This window comes from Carassius auratus, chromosome 38, assembly GCF_003368295.1.
Source record: "Carassius auratus strain Wakin chromosome 38, ASM336829v1, whole genome shotgun sequence".
In the NCBI taxonomy this organism is placed as follows: domain Eukaryota; kingdom Metazoa; phylum Chordata; class Actinopteri; order Cypriniformes; family Cyprinidae; genus Carassius; species Carassius auratus.
The window spans coordinates 760,483-780,393 of record NC_039280.1 but is presented as its reverse complement, the minus strand read 5'-3'; the positions used below and the strand labels follow the sequence as shown (position 1 = coordinate 780,393).

General features: G+C 35.9%; 1 protein-coding gene across 1 annotated transcript; it reads left to right on the top strand.

Annotated features, from left to right (window-relative positions):
• The first annotated feature begins 311 nt into the window (after nucleotides 1-311).
• On the top strand, nucleotides 312-15,344 carry LOC113057483 (opsin-VA). Its single transcript, XM_026224910.1, has 5 exons — nucleotides 312-862; nucleotides 2,352-2,562; nucleotides 10,831-10,948; nucleotides 11,068-11,307; nucleotides 14,929-15,344. Exons 1-5 carry the CDS (start codon nucleotides 523-525, stop codon nucleotides 15,148-15,150), a joined length of 1,131 nt encoding a protein of 376 aa, XP_026080695.1. The 5' UTR covers nucleotides 312-522; the 3' UTR covers nucleotides 15,151-15,344.
• The last annotated feature ends 4,567 nt before the right edge of the window (nucleotides 15,345-19,911 follow it).

Sequence of the window (19,911 nt, the reverse complement as noted above, 5' to 3'; positions counted from 1 at the left end):
ATGCATCGTCTGAAAGCTTAACATTGATGTGTGGTTTGTTAGGAAGACAATATTTGTCTGAGATACAACTATTTGAAAAACTGGAATCTGAGGGAGCAAAAAAAAAAAAAAATCGCCATTAAAGTTGTCGAAATTAAATGCATATTACTAATCAAAAATTAAGTTTTGATATATTTATTGTAGGAAATTTACTAAATATCTGCATGGTACATGATCTTTACTTAATATCCTAATGAAAAGAAAAATTGATAATTTTGACAAGCCTTCGAAACAAATTCCTCGAAGGAGGAGCGCACTGACAGAAGCGATGATGATGATGATGATGATGAAGGCGCAGTTGACCTGTGATGCTACTGTATATAAACCCCATCCAGCAAGAGAAAGTCACCAAAGTGCGCTGGATCCCGCTGCTGATGTAGAGGACAGACCCAGAGAGCATCACACAAACAGGGTGCATTAACGGTGCACGCGCACGTCCTCCAGATGTAGGCTCGGGCTGATTGTGTCGAGTGGCTCGGAGCGATGGGCTCGTTCGCTGCGGCGGTGAACGGCGTGTCTCACACCGAGGACCCGTTCTCCGGACCGCTCTCCTCCATCGCACCCTGGAACTACCGAGTCCTGGCGGCGCTGATGTTCGTGGTGACCTCGGTGTCTCTGTGCGAGAACTTCACCGTGATGCTCGTCACCTTCAGGTTCAAGCAGCTCCGACAGCCGCTCAATTATATCATCGTCAACCTGTCTCTGGCGGACTTCCTCGTGTCTCTGAGCGGAGGAACCATCAGTTTCATCACCAACTACCACGGATATTTCTTCTTGGGGAGATGGGCTTGTGTTCTGGAGGGATTCGCAGTCACCTTTTTTGGTGAGTCAAAAGTTTGCTTTAGCCCTTGTGATTTTGGTCACCATATTTGGTTTGGGTTTGAGTGGTTCATTTTAATATCTGGACACTGGATGCTCTAAACACTTTCAGTTTGAGCACGTGCTTCAAAAATCCTACATTACTTCTGTATCAATCAATCTATATGTATTTTTTGTACATACTCTAAAATTTCATTCATGCCAGTTATGTATTTATTTACTTTTCATTGCCTTTTCAACAGTTTTCAGTGTTAAAATGACACCAACAAAAGCAAAGTGTTGCTAATTATTATTAACAGTTACATAAAATATAAAAAAGTGCTTAGTGTCTGTCTAAAGGCGTTTAATTAGATCAGAAGAACAAGTAACTGTTGGGAAAATTAGGTACATTTAAAAATTATATAGAAAATTTGCTGGAAATATAGTTTTATAAAGTCTTCTAAACTGCTAATAAGACTTTCATTGACTGATCTGAGTCAATCTCTGCTCGGGGATCGTTCTCTGTGATAGTGAATGTGCAACAGAATTAATCAAATTAAACAGAAAATAAACATTATATTATCACCAGAGAAAAACTGTGATTGCAGACGTCAGATGTGCAGCAAAGCAGAGTGAATTCGTCCTGATTTCATATTGAGTTCATGGTGGACACTTTATTTCTTAAATCTTAACATCTGATCATATGAAGCTCAATCGTTGAAGTTAGAGTCTATGATAGAAACATCACTTTTTATGCACCACATGCAAATTTAATGATCTGTCGAGACTAGTTCAGTAAAGAAGTTGCGGACTGACAGATTTCAATATTTCATTTAATCTCAGATCTTGAAATTAATAGTTCAGCGTAAATTTGCATGGACTTAAAATATTAATATGCAATATATTAAAAAAAATGCACAGTTTGTTTTAATATGAGTTGCATGCATTTTTCAGAAATGAAATGCATTGTCAAGACACATTTATTTCAACAGCTCTTTATACAATACAGATGATTTCAAAGCAGCCTAAACAGGAAAAGTGCAAAAAGTTGCAAAATAATTAATCATGAAATAATTTCGATTCAACTACAGTGTAAGGCAGCGCTGCAGAAAACAATAGAGTCATTACTCAGCTGAACTCAGTTCAGTGTTAAAGCAAATAACCAACTCTGTTGCAAAATTAATTAATTATGAAAAAGTTTGATACAGCTGAAAGGCAACTCTACAGAAGACAACAGGGTCAGCTCAGTTTAGTTCAGCATTGATTCAGTTCCATAACAATGATGATGATGATGATGCAAATTTCATGGATTTGAGAAAGTGCAGACCTGTCTGAAAACTCACCACCTGGTTTTAAGAATAAATATGAATTGAAACACATCTAAAATGACTCATGACTCATGCAACGAGATTTCATGAGGCGTCTGGCCCTGAAGCTTCTGAAGGACATGGCTCAGTCTTCTCAGGTGTTTTAGGAGAGATGTTATCGGTCTCTGTCTGAATCTGAATCTGCAGGAATCGTGGCTCTGTGGTCTCTGGCCGTCCTGGCGTTCGAACGGTTCTTCGTCATCTGTCGGCCGCTGGGGAACATCCGTCTGCGAGGAAAGCACGCAGCTCTGGGTCTGCTGTTCGTCTGGACCTTCTCCTTCATCTGGACCATTCCTCCCGTCCTGGGCTGGAGCAGCTACACCGTCAGCAAGATCGGCACCACCTGCGAACCCAACTGGTGAGGAGCCCAAACACTCATTTATCACACCGCGGGGCCATTAACAGCTCAGTTCAGTTCCAAGACACAAAGACTAATTACAGCAGCTAAAAAGCTCCCCCTTACACATTTTTAATCTCAAACCTTAATTAAATACAAAAAAGTGCATGCATTTTTTTTTTAAATGCTAATGTTTTTTCAAGATAAATTTTCAGCATAACACAAAAATCTAAATAATAACAGTAAACTACATTTACAAGTATCCAGAAAGTGTATAAAAACAAACAAACAAAACAATAATATTTATGCATAACAAAAACATGTATACCGAATAAAGCTGAAAGCCTTAAATTAAAATAATATTTTTTTTCCATTAGATTAATTGTCAAACCCTTTCTCCTCCACTCTCCTCATTTACATGCAGATCATTTATATCTACAGACTGTCAGATTCACTTTAACATTTCCGTCAGTCAGAAAACAGAAGCGCTCAATAATGCTGACTGGACTATCAACAGGAGCTGATGGTGCGCTCTGGGGTTAAAGCAAGGTTAAAAGATGTCTAACGTCTCCTGTAAATGGCACGCTTGACATGCATGCTTGTAATGAAGCAGTTTATCCATCACTTCTAAAGACCAAGATGTGCTGAATGTGTGACAGGGAATAAGCTTAATTAGTGAATGTTGTAGAGAATAACAAGAACCGTTGCAGAAGCAGCGCTAGTTCTGCATGTGATGTGATTTGATCACTGTCTGTTGTGTTACTGGGACTCCACAGGGTTATTATTGTCATTTTGTGAGGCAGACTTTTTAAAAAATCTGTCAAGCTTGTATCAGAGAGGACACTGTAAATGAGGGCTTATTCTGTGCACATCTTCTAATAGTCTAAAATCTATTAATTTTCTAACAAGAGACTACACAATATAGCATGAGTAGGTTTAATGGATGGAGCTTGTCAAACTTGCCGCCATGAGAGCTTTTCCATCTCGTTTAAGCCTGAACCAGCAGCTAAGTAACCAGCTCGGATTTATTGTCTCTTCTCTACTAATTAGTTCTTTTATCCGTAAATGCCAGTCTTGTTCTGACAGGATAATTTATTTGAATTCTTATGGCCATATGAAATACTCACCAGGACTTGTTCAAACTGCATTTTATATTCAACATCTTTATCTTTAAACATCACTGTGCTTTAGTATGGAAGCCCCTTTCTGCCAAGGAATAATAATAAAAAAGTTACTTGTGACTATTTTTCTTATAATTAAAAAAATTGATGAGTTAATATCTTATAATTCTGAGTTTATGTCTCATAATTCTGAGTTTATGTCTCGTAATTCTGAGTTTATATCTCGTAATTCTGAGTTTGTCTCGTAATTCTGAGTTTATGTCTCGTAATTCTGAGTTTAAGTCTCGTAATTCTGAGTTTATGTCTCGTAATTCTGAGTTTATATCTCGTAATTCTGAGTTTATGTCTCGTAATTCTGAGTTTAAGTCTCGTAATTCTGAGTTTATGTCTCGTAATTCTGAGTTTATTGTCTCGTAATTCTGAGTTTATGTCTCGTAATTCTGAGTTTATATCTCGTAATTCTGAGTTTATGTCTCGTAATTCTGAGTTTATGTCTCGTAATTCTGAGTTTATGTCTCGTAATTCTGTAATTCTGAGTTTATATCTCATAATTCTGAGTTTATGTCTCGTAATTCTGAGTTTATATCTCGTAATTCTGAGTTTATATCTCGTAATTCTGAGTTTATGTCTCGTAATTCTGAGTTTATGTCTCGTAATTTTGAGTTTGTCTCGTAATTCTGAGTTTATGTCTCGTAATTCTGAGTTTAAGTCTCGTAATTCTGAGTTTGTCTCGTAATTCTGAGTTTATGTCTCGTAATTCTGAGTTTAAGTCTCGTAATTCTGAGTTTATGTCTCGTAATTCTGAGTTTATGTCTCGTAATTCTGAGTTTAAGTCTCGTAATTCTGAGTTTATGTCTCGTAATTCTGAGTTGAATTCTGTCTTGTAATTCTGAGTTTATGTCTCGTAATTCTGAGTTTATATCTTTTAATTCTGAGATTATGTCTCGTAATTCTGAGTTTATGTCTCGTAATTCTGAGTTTAAGTCTCGTAATTCTGAGTTTATGTCTCGTAATTCTGAGTTTATGTCTTGTAATTCTGAGTTTATATTTAGTAATTCTGAGTTTATATCTCATGATTCTGAGTTAATATCTCATAATTCTGAGTTTATATCTCGTAATTCTGAGTTTATATCTCGTAATTCTGAGTTAATATCTCATAATTCTGAGTTTATATCTCGTAATTCTGAGTTTATATCTCGTAATTCTGAGTTAATATCTCATAATTCTGAGTTTATATCTCGTAATTCTGAGTTTATATCTCGTAATTCTGAGTTAATATCTCATAATTCTGAGTTTTTTCAACTGATCAAAAATACAAATGTCTTGTTACACGTTAATCTGCATGTGATGAGTTTTCACTTGTCAGATAAGAGTAAACATATTATATAACATAATAAAGAATTGCACAATCATCAGAAATCTAAAATATCTCACTAACTGGCACATCAGGGCATAATTTTAGTGTTATTGTAGTAAACACTGACTAAACGTACTTCTCTTTAGACTCAACGCCCTTTTAGAGTCATTGTAAATAGTAACCAGTGCCGGTGTTTGTGTGAGCGTTGGGTAAATATCCTCCAGCTGTATTGTGTATTAGTTTGTCCTTTCTTCTGTCACCGGCTTATACTGTCATTTTGCTTTATGACCTCCTTTCTTCTTTATATTCAGAAATTCTGAGTTTTACCTTGTTTAAGACAGACTTCACCCTTTCATCTCGTATTCACCATGAGCTGCAAACACCACATCCAAGCACTTGACTTCCAAGCAGTGACTTAATGCAAATAAGCATTAATACATCACACTAAACAGACTCAGGCAGGGGTTTCCATAAGATCTCCAGCGCATTCATGTGTAATACTGAAAAAATGGGAAAAATTGATCCTAGTGTTCAACAGAGAAAGAACAGGCTTCCTTTGATGAGAAGCTCTGAGCCACTGATGTAACAATTTCTTATAATAAAAATGTTGTTTCAATTTCCCCTCTTTTTCTTCTGAGCTCTAGGGTGTTCCAGACTACATTTCTAATATATTTCTGTGCTGAAAATGACATTTGAAACATTGGAAATTAAATTTGTGGATTATTCCAAACATTCTGTGTGTGCGAAACCCAATTTAATAATATGTCCACTCACTTTGCATATGTTGACAATTTCATCTTCATTTCAAATTCTGCACAATAAAAGCATTTTGCTCACAAGTGATATTTACCTTGATTTTCTCTCCTAACTTTATTCACACATCACATTAACTCATATTCCAGCTCTTCAATGACATATATATATATATATATATATATATATATATATATATATATATATATATATATTAGGGGTGTAACGATACGCGTATTCGTATTGAACCGTTCGGTACGACGCTTTCGGTTCGGTACGCGGTACGCATTATGTATACCGAACGGTTCGTTGGACTAATTAATTATATTTGAAAAAAAAAAAAAGAGAAATATAATGATATGCGTTCAACAAGGTAGCCCAATAACCCAAACAACGTAACAGGCAACGCCCCTGACACTCCCGAAGAAGAAAAAAACACCATCTTATATGTTTATGTTAGGCTACTCAGCAGGCGCTCGCTCACTCAGTACGCGCTGAAGGCTCGTTGCAAAATAGCCAATGCGTTTAACAGACTAGAAATGAGAAGATCCTCCAATAACCAACAGGTCTGGTGTTTGGGTGCACTTTGGATTCCCTTTAAGCTATAATGGTGATGGCAAGAGAGTGGTGGATAAAAAAACAACGGTATGTCGCATCTGCAACATGACAGGGTACACCAGCGGGAATACAAAAAAAAAAAAAAACACCAGCGGGAATATCTGGGATATATGCGTCAGTACTATCTGGGAAAAGACGAAAAAAAAGGAGAAACATGCACGCAGCAAACTATCCCTGCAGCATTTAGACACTATAGCTTACAGGGAATCCAACCCAAACACCAGACCTGTTGGTTATTTTAGGATCTTATATTTCTGGTCTGTTAAATGCATTCGACATTTTGCAACGAGCCTTCAGCGCGTGCTGAGTGAGCGAGCGCCTTAGGGGCCGTTCACATATCGTGCCTAAAAACGCATGGAAAACGCTAAGCGCGTCTTTCTCCTCCTTTCCAAAGCACTCGGGCAGAAGCGCTCATGAGGCGTCTGTCTTTGCTAAGCAACAATGACGTGCTCTCTCCATGAGACGCGGAAATTTCAGCGAAGGATAAATGGATTTGCAGCTCTAAAAATCGCTTGCAGTAGCTCTGCTACTAAATTTATTTCAAAATTGCAATCCATATACAACTATGATCAGCTGATCCTTCATCTTGGCTGAGCTCTCAACGTTGTTACGGGAAAGGATGAAGCTGATTGGTTGGTTCTTGTCACATGACCCGCGGTGCGCTTGCGGCATTCTGAAAAGTTGAGATGTTTTTACATTTTGCTGTATCTAAAACGTATCGAACCGAACCGAACCGAACCGTGACATCAGTGTATCGTATCGAACCGAACCGTGAATTTTGTGAACCGTTACACCCCTAATATATATGTATACATATATTATCAGTGCTTTCAGTAATGATGCATGTTCTTTTTTTATTTTATTTTAAACATTACCTGGGTCCGTAAAAAAAAGAAAAAAACCCCTGAAGAGTTATACATTAACAAATAATAATTAGGGCTGTCAAATGATTAAAATTTTTAATCAAATTAATCAGAATTTTCAGTGGATTAATCATGATTAATCACTATTTGCAATTACACCTGAATCCTAACCATTTTTTTTCCTGAAACGCTTACCAAAAAATAAATAACAGGACACAGATACATAATTTTCATGTATTGATTCATCAATATGTGGTTCTTTTTTTTCTGAATTTCAAAAGTTTAACATTTACTTAGATCAAATTTACCTGAGCACTATATCAAACCATGCCATTTAACTATCAATCAATCACCTTTATTTATATAGTGCTTTAAACAAAATACATTGCGTCAAGCACTGAACAACATTCATTTGGAAAACAGTGTGTCAATAATGCAAAATGATAGTTAAAGGCAGTTCATCATTGAATTCAGTTATGTCATCTCTGTTCAGTTGAAATAGTGTCTGTTTTTATTTGCAAACAAGTCAATGATATCGCTGTAGATGAAGTGACCCCAACTAAGCAAGCCAGAGGCGACAGCGGCAAGGAACCGAAACTCCATCGGTGACAGAATGGAGAAAAAAACCTTGGGAGAAACCAGGCTCAGTTGGGGGGTCAGTTCTCCTCTGACCAGACGAAAACCAGTAGTTCAATTCCAGGCTGCAGCAAAGTCAGATTGTGCAGAAGAATCATCTGTTTCCTGTGGTCTTGTCCTGGTGGTCCTCTGAGACAAGGTCTTTACAGGGGATCTGTATCTGGGGCTCTAGTTGTCCTGGTCTCCGCTGTCTTTCAGGGCAGTAGAGGTCCTTTCTAGGTGCTGATCCACCATCTGGTCTGGATACGTACTGGATCCGGGTGACTGCAGTGACCCTCTGATCTGGATACAGACTGGATCTAGTGGCTACGGTGACCTCAGAACAAGAGAGAAACAGACAAATATTAGCGTAGATGCCATTCTTCTAATAATGTAGAAAGTACGGTGTTATGTGAAGTGTTTCCGGTTTACCTAATTAATGCAGCCTAAAAATCCTTTAACGGATTTGGATATTAAAAGCATATTAGTATGTTATGTGTATGCCAGGTTAAAGAGATGGGTCTTTAATCAAGATTTAAACTGCAAGAGTGTGTCTGCCTCCCGAACAATGTTAGGTAGGTTATTCCAGAGTTTAGGCGCCAAATAGGAAAAGGATCTGCCGCCCGCAGTTGATTTTGATATTCTAGGTATTATCAAATTGCCTGAGTTTTGAGAACGTAGCGGACGTAGAGGAGTATAATGTAAAAGGAGCTCATTCAAATACTGAGGTGCTAAACCATTCAGGGCTTTATAAGTAATAAGCAATATTTTAAAATCTATACGATGTTTGATAGGGAGCCAGTGCAGTGTGGACAGGACCGGGCTAATATGGTCATACTTCCTGGTTCTAGTAAGAACTCTTGCTGCTGCATTTTGGACTAGCTGTAGTTTGTTTACTAAGTGTGCAGAACAACCACCCAATAAAGCATTACAATAGTCTAACCTTGAAGTCATAAATGCATGGATTAACATTTCTGCATTTGACATTGAGAGCATAGGCCGTAATTTAGATATATTTTTGAGATGGAAAAATGCAGTTTTACAAATGCTAGAAACGTGGCTTTCTAAGGAAAGATTGCGATCAAGTAGCACACCTAGGTTCCTAACTGATGACGAAGAATTGACAGAGCAACCATCAAGTCTTAGACAGTGTTCTAGGTTATTACAAGCAGAGTTTTTAGGCCCTATGATTAACACCTCTGTTTTTTCTGAATTTAGCAGTAAGAAATTACTCGTCATCCAATTTTTTATATCGACTATGCATTCCATTAGTTTTTCAAATTGGTGTGTTTCGCCGGGCTGCGAGGAAATATAGAGCTGCGTATCATCAGCATAACAGTGAAAGCTAACACCATGTTTCCTGATGATATCTCCCAAGGGTAACTTATAAAGCGTGAAGAGTAGCGGCCCTAGAACTGAGCCTTGAGGTACTCCATACTGCACTTGTGATCGATATGATACATCTTCATTCACTGCTACGAACTGATGGCGGTCATATAAGTACGATTTAAACCATGCTAATGCACTTCCACTGATGCCAACAAAGTGTTCAAGTCTATGCAAAAGAATGTTGTGGTCAATTGTGTCAAACGCAGCACTAAGATCCAATAAAACTAATAGAGAGATACACCCACGATCAGATGATAAGAGCAGATCATTTGTAACTCTAAGGAGAACAGTCTCAGTACTATGATACGGTCTAAATCCTGACTGGAAATCCTCACATATACCATTATTCTCTAAGAAGGAATATAATTGTGAGGATACCACCTTTTCTAGTATCTTGGACAGAAAAGGGAGATTCGAGATTGGTCTATAATTAACAAGTTCTCTGGGGTCAAGTTGTGGCTTTTTTATGAGAGGCTTAATAACAGCCAGTTTGAAGGTTTTGGGGACATATCCTAATGACAATGAGGAATTAATAATAGTCAGAAGAGGACCTATGACTTCTGGAAGCACCTCTTTTAGGAGCTTAGATGGTATAGGGTCTAACATACATGTTGTTGGTTTAGATGATTTAACAAGTTTATACAATTAACTACTGATAGTGTATGAGTTTTAGGTGAACCAGTGGTTAAATATAGCCACATATCTATGAAATTATGCATAGAGAAACTCGAAAGAATGAACTCAGAAATACAAACATGCGCCACCATCACATAAGCAGGACTCTGGGCACTCTTGTTTTTGGGAGGTGTTCATTTGCTCTGCCACAATACTTTAGGATCGATATTTTCACGTTTTGAAGGCCAAATTGTTTTCAAGTGCCAGTAAAACCAAGTAAAAATGCACATGCTTTTCCAAACAGCTGTAATTTTCGCTGCATTGCATGTATGCGTTCTGCGCATGCGCAGTGTGAAACACAGGACGCTATAACAGGAAGAAGCTCCAGCGTATCAACTACCAAAGTCGTCTCTGTTTATCGAGCTTGGCATGAATGTATTTGAGAGTAACTGGGGTAAAACCTTAATCTTCTTCTGTGTTTTCGTCGCGGCGTTCGCCGCTGTTTTTTTACTATCTTGAGAATTCAGAGATCGACGAGACTTTCCTGACCTGAATAATTTGTCACACTGCGCATGCGTGAAATGCGTTAACAAATTTGACGTAATTAACGACAAACAACTAATTAACGTCGTTAACGCGCTATTTTTGACAGCCCTAATAATAATAATAACAATTATTATTTTCTATGTTTAAAACAGTTAAGTAATTTTTTTTAGAATTCTCTGATGAATAGAAAGATCCAAAGACCAGCATTTATGTGAAATAAAAGGTTTTGTAACATTATACACTGTAACATTCAAAAGCTTGGAGTCAGTATCATTTTATTTATTTATTTTTGGGGGAAAGAAGTTATGGGAAAAAATATTCCTATAAAATATATACCTATTTTTTTTAAATTCTTTTTTCTGGAAAGGTAAGAAAGCTGATCTTTGCACTCACAGATTCTGTCCCTCCGCAGGTATTCAGGAAACCTCCAGGATCACACCTTCATCATCACGTTCTTCACCACCTGCTTCATCTTTCCTCTCGGTGTGATCATCGTCTGCTACTGCAAACTTCTCCGGAAGCTCAGAAAGGTCAGTCGCTCCACAACATCTGGAGTCCAGCGGCTCGTTACACGAGATGTCATTACAGCTGCAAACTGACCTCAGATCACTGACAAACCATATAAATCATCTAAAGTGAATGTCCGCAGGTGTCTAACACGCACGGCAGGCTGGGTAATGCCAGGAAGCCGGAGCGTCAGGTGACTCGTATGGTGGTTGTGATGATCGTGGCCTTCATGGTGGCCTGGACTCCATACGCTGCGTTCTCCATCGTGGTCACGGCACTTCCCAGCATTCACCTGGACCCTCGGCTGGCAGCCGCTCCGGCGTTCTTCTCCAAAACCGCTGCGGTTTACAACCCCATCATCTACGTGTTCATGAACAAACAGGTGACGCTTGCATTCATGCATCTGTCAGACACTTACATTCACAGTGACTTACAGAACATTCAGCGCAAACATGTTATCAGTTCATGCACTGACTGGAAATCAAACTCATTATGTATTTTATTTGATGCAAACATTTCTAAAGCTCTAAATGATCAAACTCTGCTACTGAACCTGTTTCACACTCAATCTCCTCATGTCTTCTGTGATTGATAGTTTAGAGTATTTTATCCGGTCAAAGCTCTTTTAGTGTAACTGTACAAGCGTCCAGCTTCAGCTCGACTCAGATCTCTCCTGATTGTGTTCAAGTAAAGGTCAGAATAAGGTCAGGAATATCTCCAGATGAACTCTTACTGGACTGAAGCAGCTCAGCTTTACTTGATTCTCTCGATAAATGATTCACTAGTTTGAATGTACAGGTGCATCTAAAAAAGAAATAGAATATCATGGAAAAGTTCTTTATTTATTGTAATTTAATTAAAAAAAGCTAACTTTCTTATATTCTAGATTCATTGCACACAAACTGAAATATTTCAAGAGTTTTTGTTTAAATTCTAATGGTTATGACTTACATCTTAGGTAAATTAAACATTCACTATCTCAGAAACGTATAATAATTTCTCAAAGGCCAAGCTTTCGATTATAATAGTTGTGCAGTTTGCGACTTGCTTTGCTCAGTGATTTTGTGGTGATCCTTGTACTTAAATTTTGATCTTATGCATAATATTGCATGAAGATCTCGAGGCGCAGCGAGAAAGTTTCCAGCGTCCCACTTAAAATCCCCTCACTGATAAATAGGTTACTGTAGCTGAAAGAGATTGAAGCTTTCGCCTGACAGAAATAAGTCCTTATGCAAGCCATTTAGGATTGAGGTTTGAGAAGAGCACAGGACACAGTTTATGGATTTAGAAAAACCCTAAAGCTCTCATGGTGGGATGATATTGCTTCACCAGAGCTGAAATATCTGACATACATTAGAAAAATAAAAATGAAATAAATAAATAAATACCTGGGGTTTGGATCAGACCCAGCGCACTCCAAAGGAGATGTTGAATTATTGAGCAGCTGTGGAGGTTATTGGATGTAAACCGTGTTTGGCAGCGCTGCATCTTCCCATCATCCCGCTGAGCTGTAGCTGTCAGTTTATCCGCTGGTTTCCTTCATTCAGACGCTGACATCTGGATTCTGTCCACACTCTTCAGGAATAGAAACCTGCAAAAATACCTGAACAGCAACATGACATGCTTGTTTGCTTGACGGTCATCTCAGACTGAATAACTTTGTCAATGGTCAGATGGATTTGCTGGTGGCTGATGCACCGTCAGTTTGATGCACTACTTAAATGAAAATGAAAAAAAAAAGTTTTTATTTTAAAATAGTGAAGAAAGCAAGAAAATACTATTTGTTTTATAGTGTATATCTCTCTTTCTCTCTCTCTCTCTCTCTCTCTCTCTCTCTCTCTCTATATATATATATAGAAAGTTAAGAATAAGTTGACATTTAGATGCAAAGTTACCTGTAGTTAGTATAATGTCTAAAGTGGACTATCAACATAAAGTGTAACCAATGTTTCAGTGTTTCTTGCAGTTCTTTGAATTTTCTTATTTATGAACTTTATAATCAGTTTCTGAATAAAAATGGTTTCAAAGACACGTTAAGTGTACAATAAAAAAAAAGTTTAGGATTAACATTGAAACTATTTTCAAACTTAATTTAAAAAATAATTACTGAAATGATAAGTAACACTGAAATTAACATAAAATTGTTACTATAATAACTCTTAGTTAATGTTTTACTCGTGGACTTGCATTAACATTTGTTGTAATACATTTTGGGACCAAAAAACACATTTGCTTAAGGAAATCGCTTACAAATTTAGTCATGTTTAGTTTAGTCTAGTTTATTTATTTATATTGCACAATACAACAACAGTTGTTGACCATTGTGCTGTACAAGAAAGTATAAAATCATATTGATAAAAACACCAATCAAAACAATAAAACAATATTAAGGTAATATGGTACAGGAGGTGGTACATAGTCATCCTGGGCAGGTTTTATTTCCTCTCTCAGATGTTATATCTTAATGGGCACATATATTTGAGTGTCATCTGCATAAAACTGAAAAAAAAAAAATCTGTGTTTTCTAAGAATTGAGGCCAAAGGGAGCATATATAAAGTAAACAAAATGGGAGCAAGAATAGAGCCTTGTGGAACCCCACAGCTCAGATGCGCTTTGGAGGATAGACATCCATTTATATAAACAGAAAAGGTTATTTTGTTTAAATAAGAACCAGTTCAGTGCATCACCTCTAATACCTGCACAGTATTCAAGATAAGAAATAAGAATAACATGATAGACCGTATCAAAGGATGCACTCAAATCCAACAGCAGAAGTATTACAGAGTACCCAGAATCAATAGATAATAAAATATCATTTGACAGTCTTAAGAGAGGAGAATCTGTACTGACATTTCTTAAAACCAGACTGAAAAGATTCAAAAACTCAATTTGAGTCTAAAAAGTGTAATAATTGGACAGAAACTATCTTCTCAAGGATTTTAGAGATAAACGGTAGATTAGAAATTGGCCTAAAATTTGAGAGAACTGTCAAATCAAGGTTAGATTTTTTCAACAATGGTTTAACAATAGTATGCTTTATAATCTGGAACAAATCCATCAGAAAGACCCTTACTTATTATTTCTAAGATACAAGGCCCAATAAGTAGAATAAAATAAAATAAGCTATTGTTAATTATTTGAGGGACAGCCAAGAGAAACCAGCACACAGTACATGCCTCATCAAAAAGGGGAACAAAATCCTCACTAAAGATAGAGCTAAACTTACGTGACCATATTATAGGCTTCTTGTTTTAAAAATCTGATCTAAAATAGTACAGGAGAACATCACAGGGTTATGATCTGAAAAATGTGGGAATGCCGAGGGAATGTGAAGGCCCTGTAAACATTTGAACAGGTTTTTTTCAATAGCAATTGCACATTTTTTGTCCCTTTTCAGATGAAATAACAGAACCTCAAAGCTGGAGAAAGTCCCAGATTGTATAGTCCGACAAGTGAAACAGGTTTTAAAAACACATGCTAAGCCGTCCCCCTTTCCAGTTGATCTTGCGCAGTTTAAAAATGAATAGTTTGAAGGTACAATTTCAGAGAAAGGACTCACATCAAGTCTCAGTCTCAAATAAAAAATCCAGATCTAGCATTTATCAGAGCCATCTTAACTTGTAATGACTCCCCAGTTGAATTAGCTGCATGATTTAAAGGTGGAAGATTCCTGTGATTTATTCCTCCTTGATGATAATGAACCAGGGATGACCACGTTACAACAACAACAACGTTAGATGTAGTTTTATCTTAACTGCAATTCCTCCCTGCTTTCCTCTCCATCTGCTGCGTTTCCTCCGGGTAAAATCCCATGGTGTATGACAGTGGTGGGAATGGACGCCAGTAAAGGTGGAGGTAGACGATTGAAATCAGTTCAGTGTTTAATAAAACTACTCCTCTACTCCTGTTCAGTGCAGGTCAGATTCATTCCAAAGATGTTTTTCTAGAGCGTGTTCAGTGGAGAATAATCCATTGCATTTCTCTTCCCTGTGATCTCCTCAGTTCAGGAAGTGTGTGGTTCAGCTCTTGAGCTGTAGGGACGTCACCGTGATCGAGGGAAACATCAACCAGACCACCGAGCGCGCAGGCATGACCAACGAGAGCAACACAGGAGAGATGTCTGCCATCGCCGGAGCCGTCCCATCTAAGACAGAAGAGCATCCCAATGAACGCAACTCCTGCGTCCAAATTCCCATTCCTGAGAACAAAGTATGTCCGATGTGAAGACACGTGCCAACACGCTCGTCACTCATGTTTTCTAGATGAATGCATATCTACTCTTGAATTCTGCCATCCAAACTTTAGTCTAAAAATCATTGATGCAGCATTAAATTCTGATATTGAAATATGCAGTGTTGGGGACGAAACTATCTGCAAACTACCCTTAAAAACTAATTCACTACAAAAACAAGATGGTGGCTAAAGAGCGATATTTTTTTAAATATAATTTGCATTTATTTGAAAGCGTTCTTTACAGTTTCACAAATATGATTGCAAAAAGTAAAAAAAAAAAAAAAAAAAAAGAGATCAATTTGCAATACAGTTATTAATTTAATACAGTTAATGTTTTTAAATACACTTTATGTATAATGCATTATGAAGGGGTTCACAATTTATTGTAATGCATTAAATATTTTCATAAATGTAACCAAAGTTAAAAATGCATTATATTTGCATGATCGCTTGTCATAGCTGAAATTGGTTGTCATGTGTTTTAATGCATTATACTTTTTTAAGGTGTAACAATATATATATATATATATATATATATATATATATATATATATATATATATATATATATATATATATATATATATATATAATAGTATTATGAAAGTGTTTGTATTATAACTGTGGTTACAATTATTCATGATGTCATTACAAGTTGCATTAAAAAGCTTAATTAATGCATTATGATACTTCTATAATGCAAATGTAAAAAAAGATATTTGCGATTTTTTTATCTAACACTTTGTACTTTTCTTTTCAAGTTTATAGCTCACAATATAGATTTTTTTTTCTGAATACCGAAATTAAATTTTGCACTTTTTTTTTGTTTGTTTCCAAAATGGAATAAAAATATTAAAAATTATATAAAGGCTTCAAATAATTGTGCAGGTATATTTGTAGAAATAGACACATTGTATGGGTAACAATTATAAAAAATAAAATGTATGCCAAAAATCAATAGGATATTAATTAAAGATCATGTTCCACGAAGATATTTTGTAAATTTCCTACCGTAAATATATCAAAACTTAATATCTGATTAGTAATATTGCATTGCTAAGAATTTCATTTGGAACAAATTTAAAGATTTTCTCAATATTTAGATTTTTTTGCTCCCTCAGATTCCAGATTCAATTTCTACAAATTATAAAAACCATGACTTGTTTTGTGGTCCAGGGTCACATGAATATAATGATACTAAACCATGATATTTACGTGAAACCCCCAAAGTACTGCAAAGAATTCAGCGATAGAATGATCTGAACACAAATGTTTAAATGCAGTAAACCTCTGTGGTCTAAAACACTGCATTGTTTAAGAGCTGAACTACTGGAAAATGCATTTATATTCAGATACTCCCCAGCACTGCATAAAGGACTCCAGACTGTTGAATGTTGATTACTAACTTTTAGCTTCTTCACGGCAACATTTGCACAATTATTACAGAAATCAAACAGAATGCAAATCAGTCAGGCACTAAACACAAGAATACATGTGTATTTGAAGGGAATAAGTCATCATGCAAACAGACAAACAAGCAAAAATTACAAGGTCCCTTCAGTAGGACATCCATGACATCTTCAATCTCCTGCACTGTTATCTTCATCCTGAAAATCACTCGCATATTTTACTGTATCTAATGCATTATATGTTTGCTGTCTGCTCTGATGATGCAGCTTTCTCGACAACTGAATGTGTTTTTATTTGATTCCTTTATGAAAGGAAAATCTAAAATCTGATATTTGAGTTCAGAAAGATCATCTGCCTGAACACAGTTTCTTCTGAACTTTCTGTTCATCTGTGAACCCTAAAAATAAAATGCATCACAGTTTCCACAAAAATATCATGCAGCACAGCTGTGTTCAACACTGATAATAATCAGAAATGTTTCTTGAGCAGTAAATGATCATATTATTCTGATTTCTGAAGATCATGTGACACTGAAGACTGGAGGAATGATGCTGAAAATACAGCGGAGCATCACAGAAATACATTACACTTTAACACAGATTCACACAGAAAACAGATGATTTACATTAAAATTATATTTTACAATTTTTACAGTATTTTTGTCCAGATCAACAGCAGCCTTGGTGATCAAAAGAGACTTTTCAAAAACATTAAAAAAAAATCTTACTGACCTCAATTTTGATTTAATGAAAATAATTGTTGCAGCATTAAATCTGGGCTTTACAGTAATTCAGATGCTCATTGAAAGAAATTGCGAAAATAATGAGTTTTCCAAACATCGCAGAAGTCAGGCGTTATTATGAGACTCCTGTCTTATTTTCTTGAGGTCATCTTGACATGAGTGTATCTTGAGAAGACAGAATGATAATACAGTGAGGTTTAATTTGGTTTGGTGTTGAGGATCATCTATAAGAGGGTCACTGAGGTTTAGAGACACACTGAAAGCACAACGGATGATCCCACTGTGTTCTGTGTGTTATTTCTTCCAGAATCGCTCGATCATGTGATGTGTTTCTGTTTTCTGTCATGATGAACGCTGTTTCAGATTCACTGTTATATGTTCTGCTTGCATGTTGTGAATCAGGAAAAGTATGTATTTCCACTGTCCTTCTAAGATCTTTCTGTTGCATCAACATGAAAATAAATCTTACTTTGTTAATAAATGTTTCTGGTCTTGTGATTCCGGTCAAACGAAATTAATGCATTTTACGCTGACATTAAAAACATGCAAAGTTTATGAAATATTGACTGACTTTTTAAAACATGCATTAAACACTGCATTCAGGATCTGTCTGATACTGTAGGGCGTGACTAACTGCAACTTTTTAACCTCATCATTTCTATTTATGTGTGTGTGTGTGACTTTGTTTGACCGTATAAAACTCAAATGCAAGCAAATATTTTCCAATTATGAGTTTCTATCTTGCATTTAGTTTTTTTTTTTTTTTGAGTTAACATCTTACAATTTTCTTCCCATTATCTCTGAATTTTGAGTTTATGTCCCACAGTTTTGGCTTTATTTGAATATATTTCAGAATTCTAAGTTTACATAACGCAATTGTGTTTTTTTTTAAATAAAAATATAAAATATAAAAAATAATAATACAAAAATCGAAAAAAGCAATTGTGAAATTTTAGATCAATTATGACATATTTTCTCTCAATTGCAAGCTGACTGTTTTCTTTAAATTATTTCCTTGGAATTTTAACTTTATTTTTTTTCATTTGTTTTATTTTATTTAACATAAAAATGGTAATAGCTTTTATCAGAATTACGTCTAACAATTTGGATTTTCATCTACATCAACAATTTTTTTCTTTGAGTTGCGAGATTATATATCTCACAAACTCTCAATTTTGAATTAACGTGCAATTCAGAAAAATTCTTGCAAGTGTTTCATCTTAGAACTGAGAGAAAGTAACACTGAACTCTGACTGCTTTTTTGTTGGTTTCCACGGTGGAAATAAGCTTCCATACCATTGCAATTCTCTTCTATGCGCACTACACACTTTTCACACACACCGCTGTTTGTACATAATCCCACAAAACACTCAAATATGTGTTTACACGCTCTGCACTACAAATCATCCTGGACTTACAAGGTTTCTCTTTGCACATGTACAGTATTATAGTCTAGATATGTCTCCCTTTCAGTCTATGTATAAATAAACATTTATATATAGTATATTCATATTCAAAATCTGTAGGTTAGCCTGTGTATAGATGTTTTAGTTTATGTATAAGTAAATATTTATATACAGTATTTATAGTCGTCCTGTGGGGTCCACTGAATAAAACCCACTCACCCACAGGGAACATGCGCTCGCAGGATGATGATAAATGAGTCTGAGAGAGAGCACACACACAATTACAGACACTCAAGGAGAGAACCTGAGTGAGATGATAGTTCGGTGATTAATTCAAAGTGTAATTTACATGTTTAGATAGAGTGCAGTACTTACAGAACTCATTGTGATTTATCAGGCTGAGGAAACAGAAATGCACACCTTCAGGATGATTAATTGGCAGAGAGAGAGAGAGAGAGAGAGAGAGAGGCAGAGAGAGAGAGAGAGAGAGAGAGAGAGAGAGAGAGAGAGAGAGAGAGAGAGAGTGTGTCCAAATCACTTCCTTCGGTGTTTCTGATGCTCTCAGATCTGTTTCTGGGCAGCAAGAAAACTTTAAGTTACATGCAATTAATAAACTGCTTCTTCTGCATCTTATTTAACTTTTGCATGTAATAAATAATATTATATGCAAATAGTAAAATGCTAAACCCTTTAGTTCATATTTAAAAAATAATGACAAATAATGTAACGTGCAAATATTAAAATGCAAAAACCTTTATACGTATGTATATTTACAATAGTCTTAGTTAACACTTTATTTCAATAGTCCACTTTACACATTACACATCTACTAACAGTAAGTAACTGTGCATCTACATGTCAGCTACATGCAGTTAGTAGAGTATTAGGAAACTGTCTGCTTAGTATCTTCTAACACTTTCTTTGTCAAACTTATACTTACCCTAAACCTACCCCTAACAGTCTACTCTGAGAGTTAGTAGATATGTAGTTGCAAATTAATGAGAATTAGTTACAAAGTTACTTATAGTTAGTAGAATGTCTAAAGTGGACTTTTGAAATAAAGTGTAATCTTGTCTTATTCAAGCTTTGCAAATAATGTAACATGCAAATAAAATAAAACACAAACATTTTTTAAACTCATACATATCTACAATATAAAGACTTGTCTACATTTGCATGCAACAAATATTTTTAA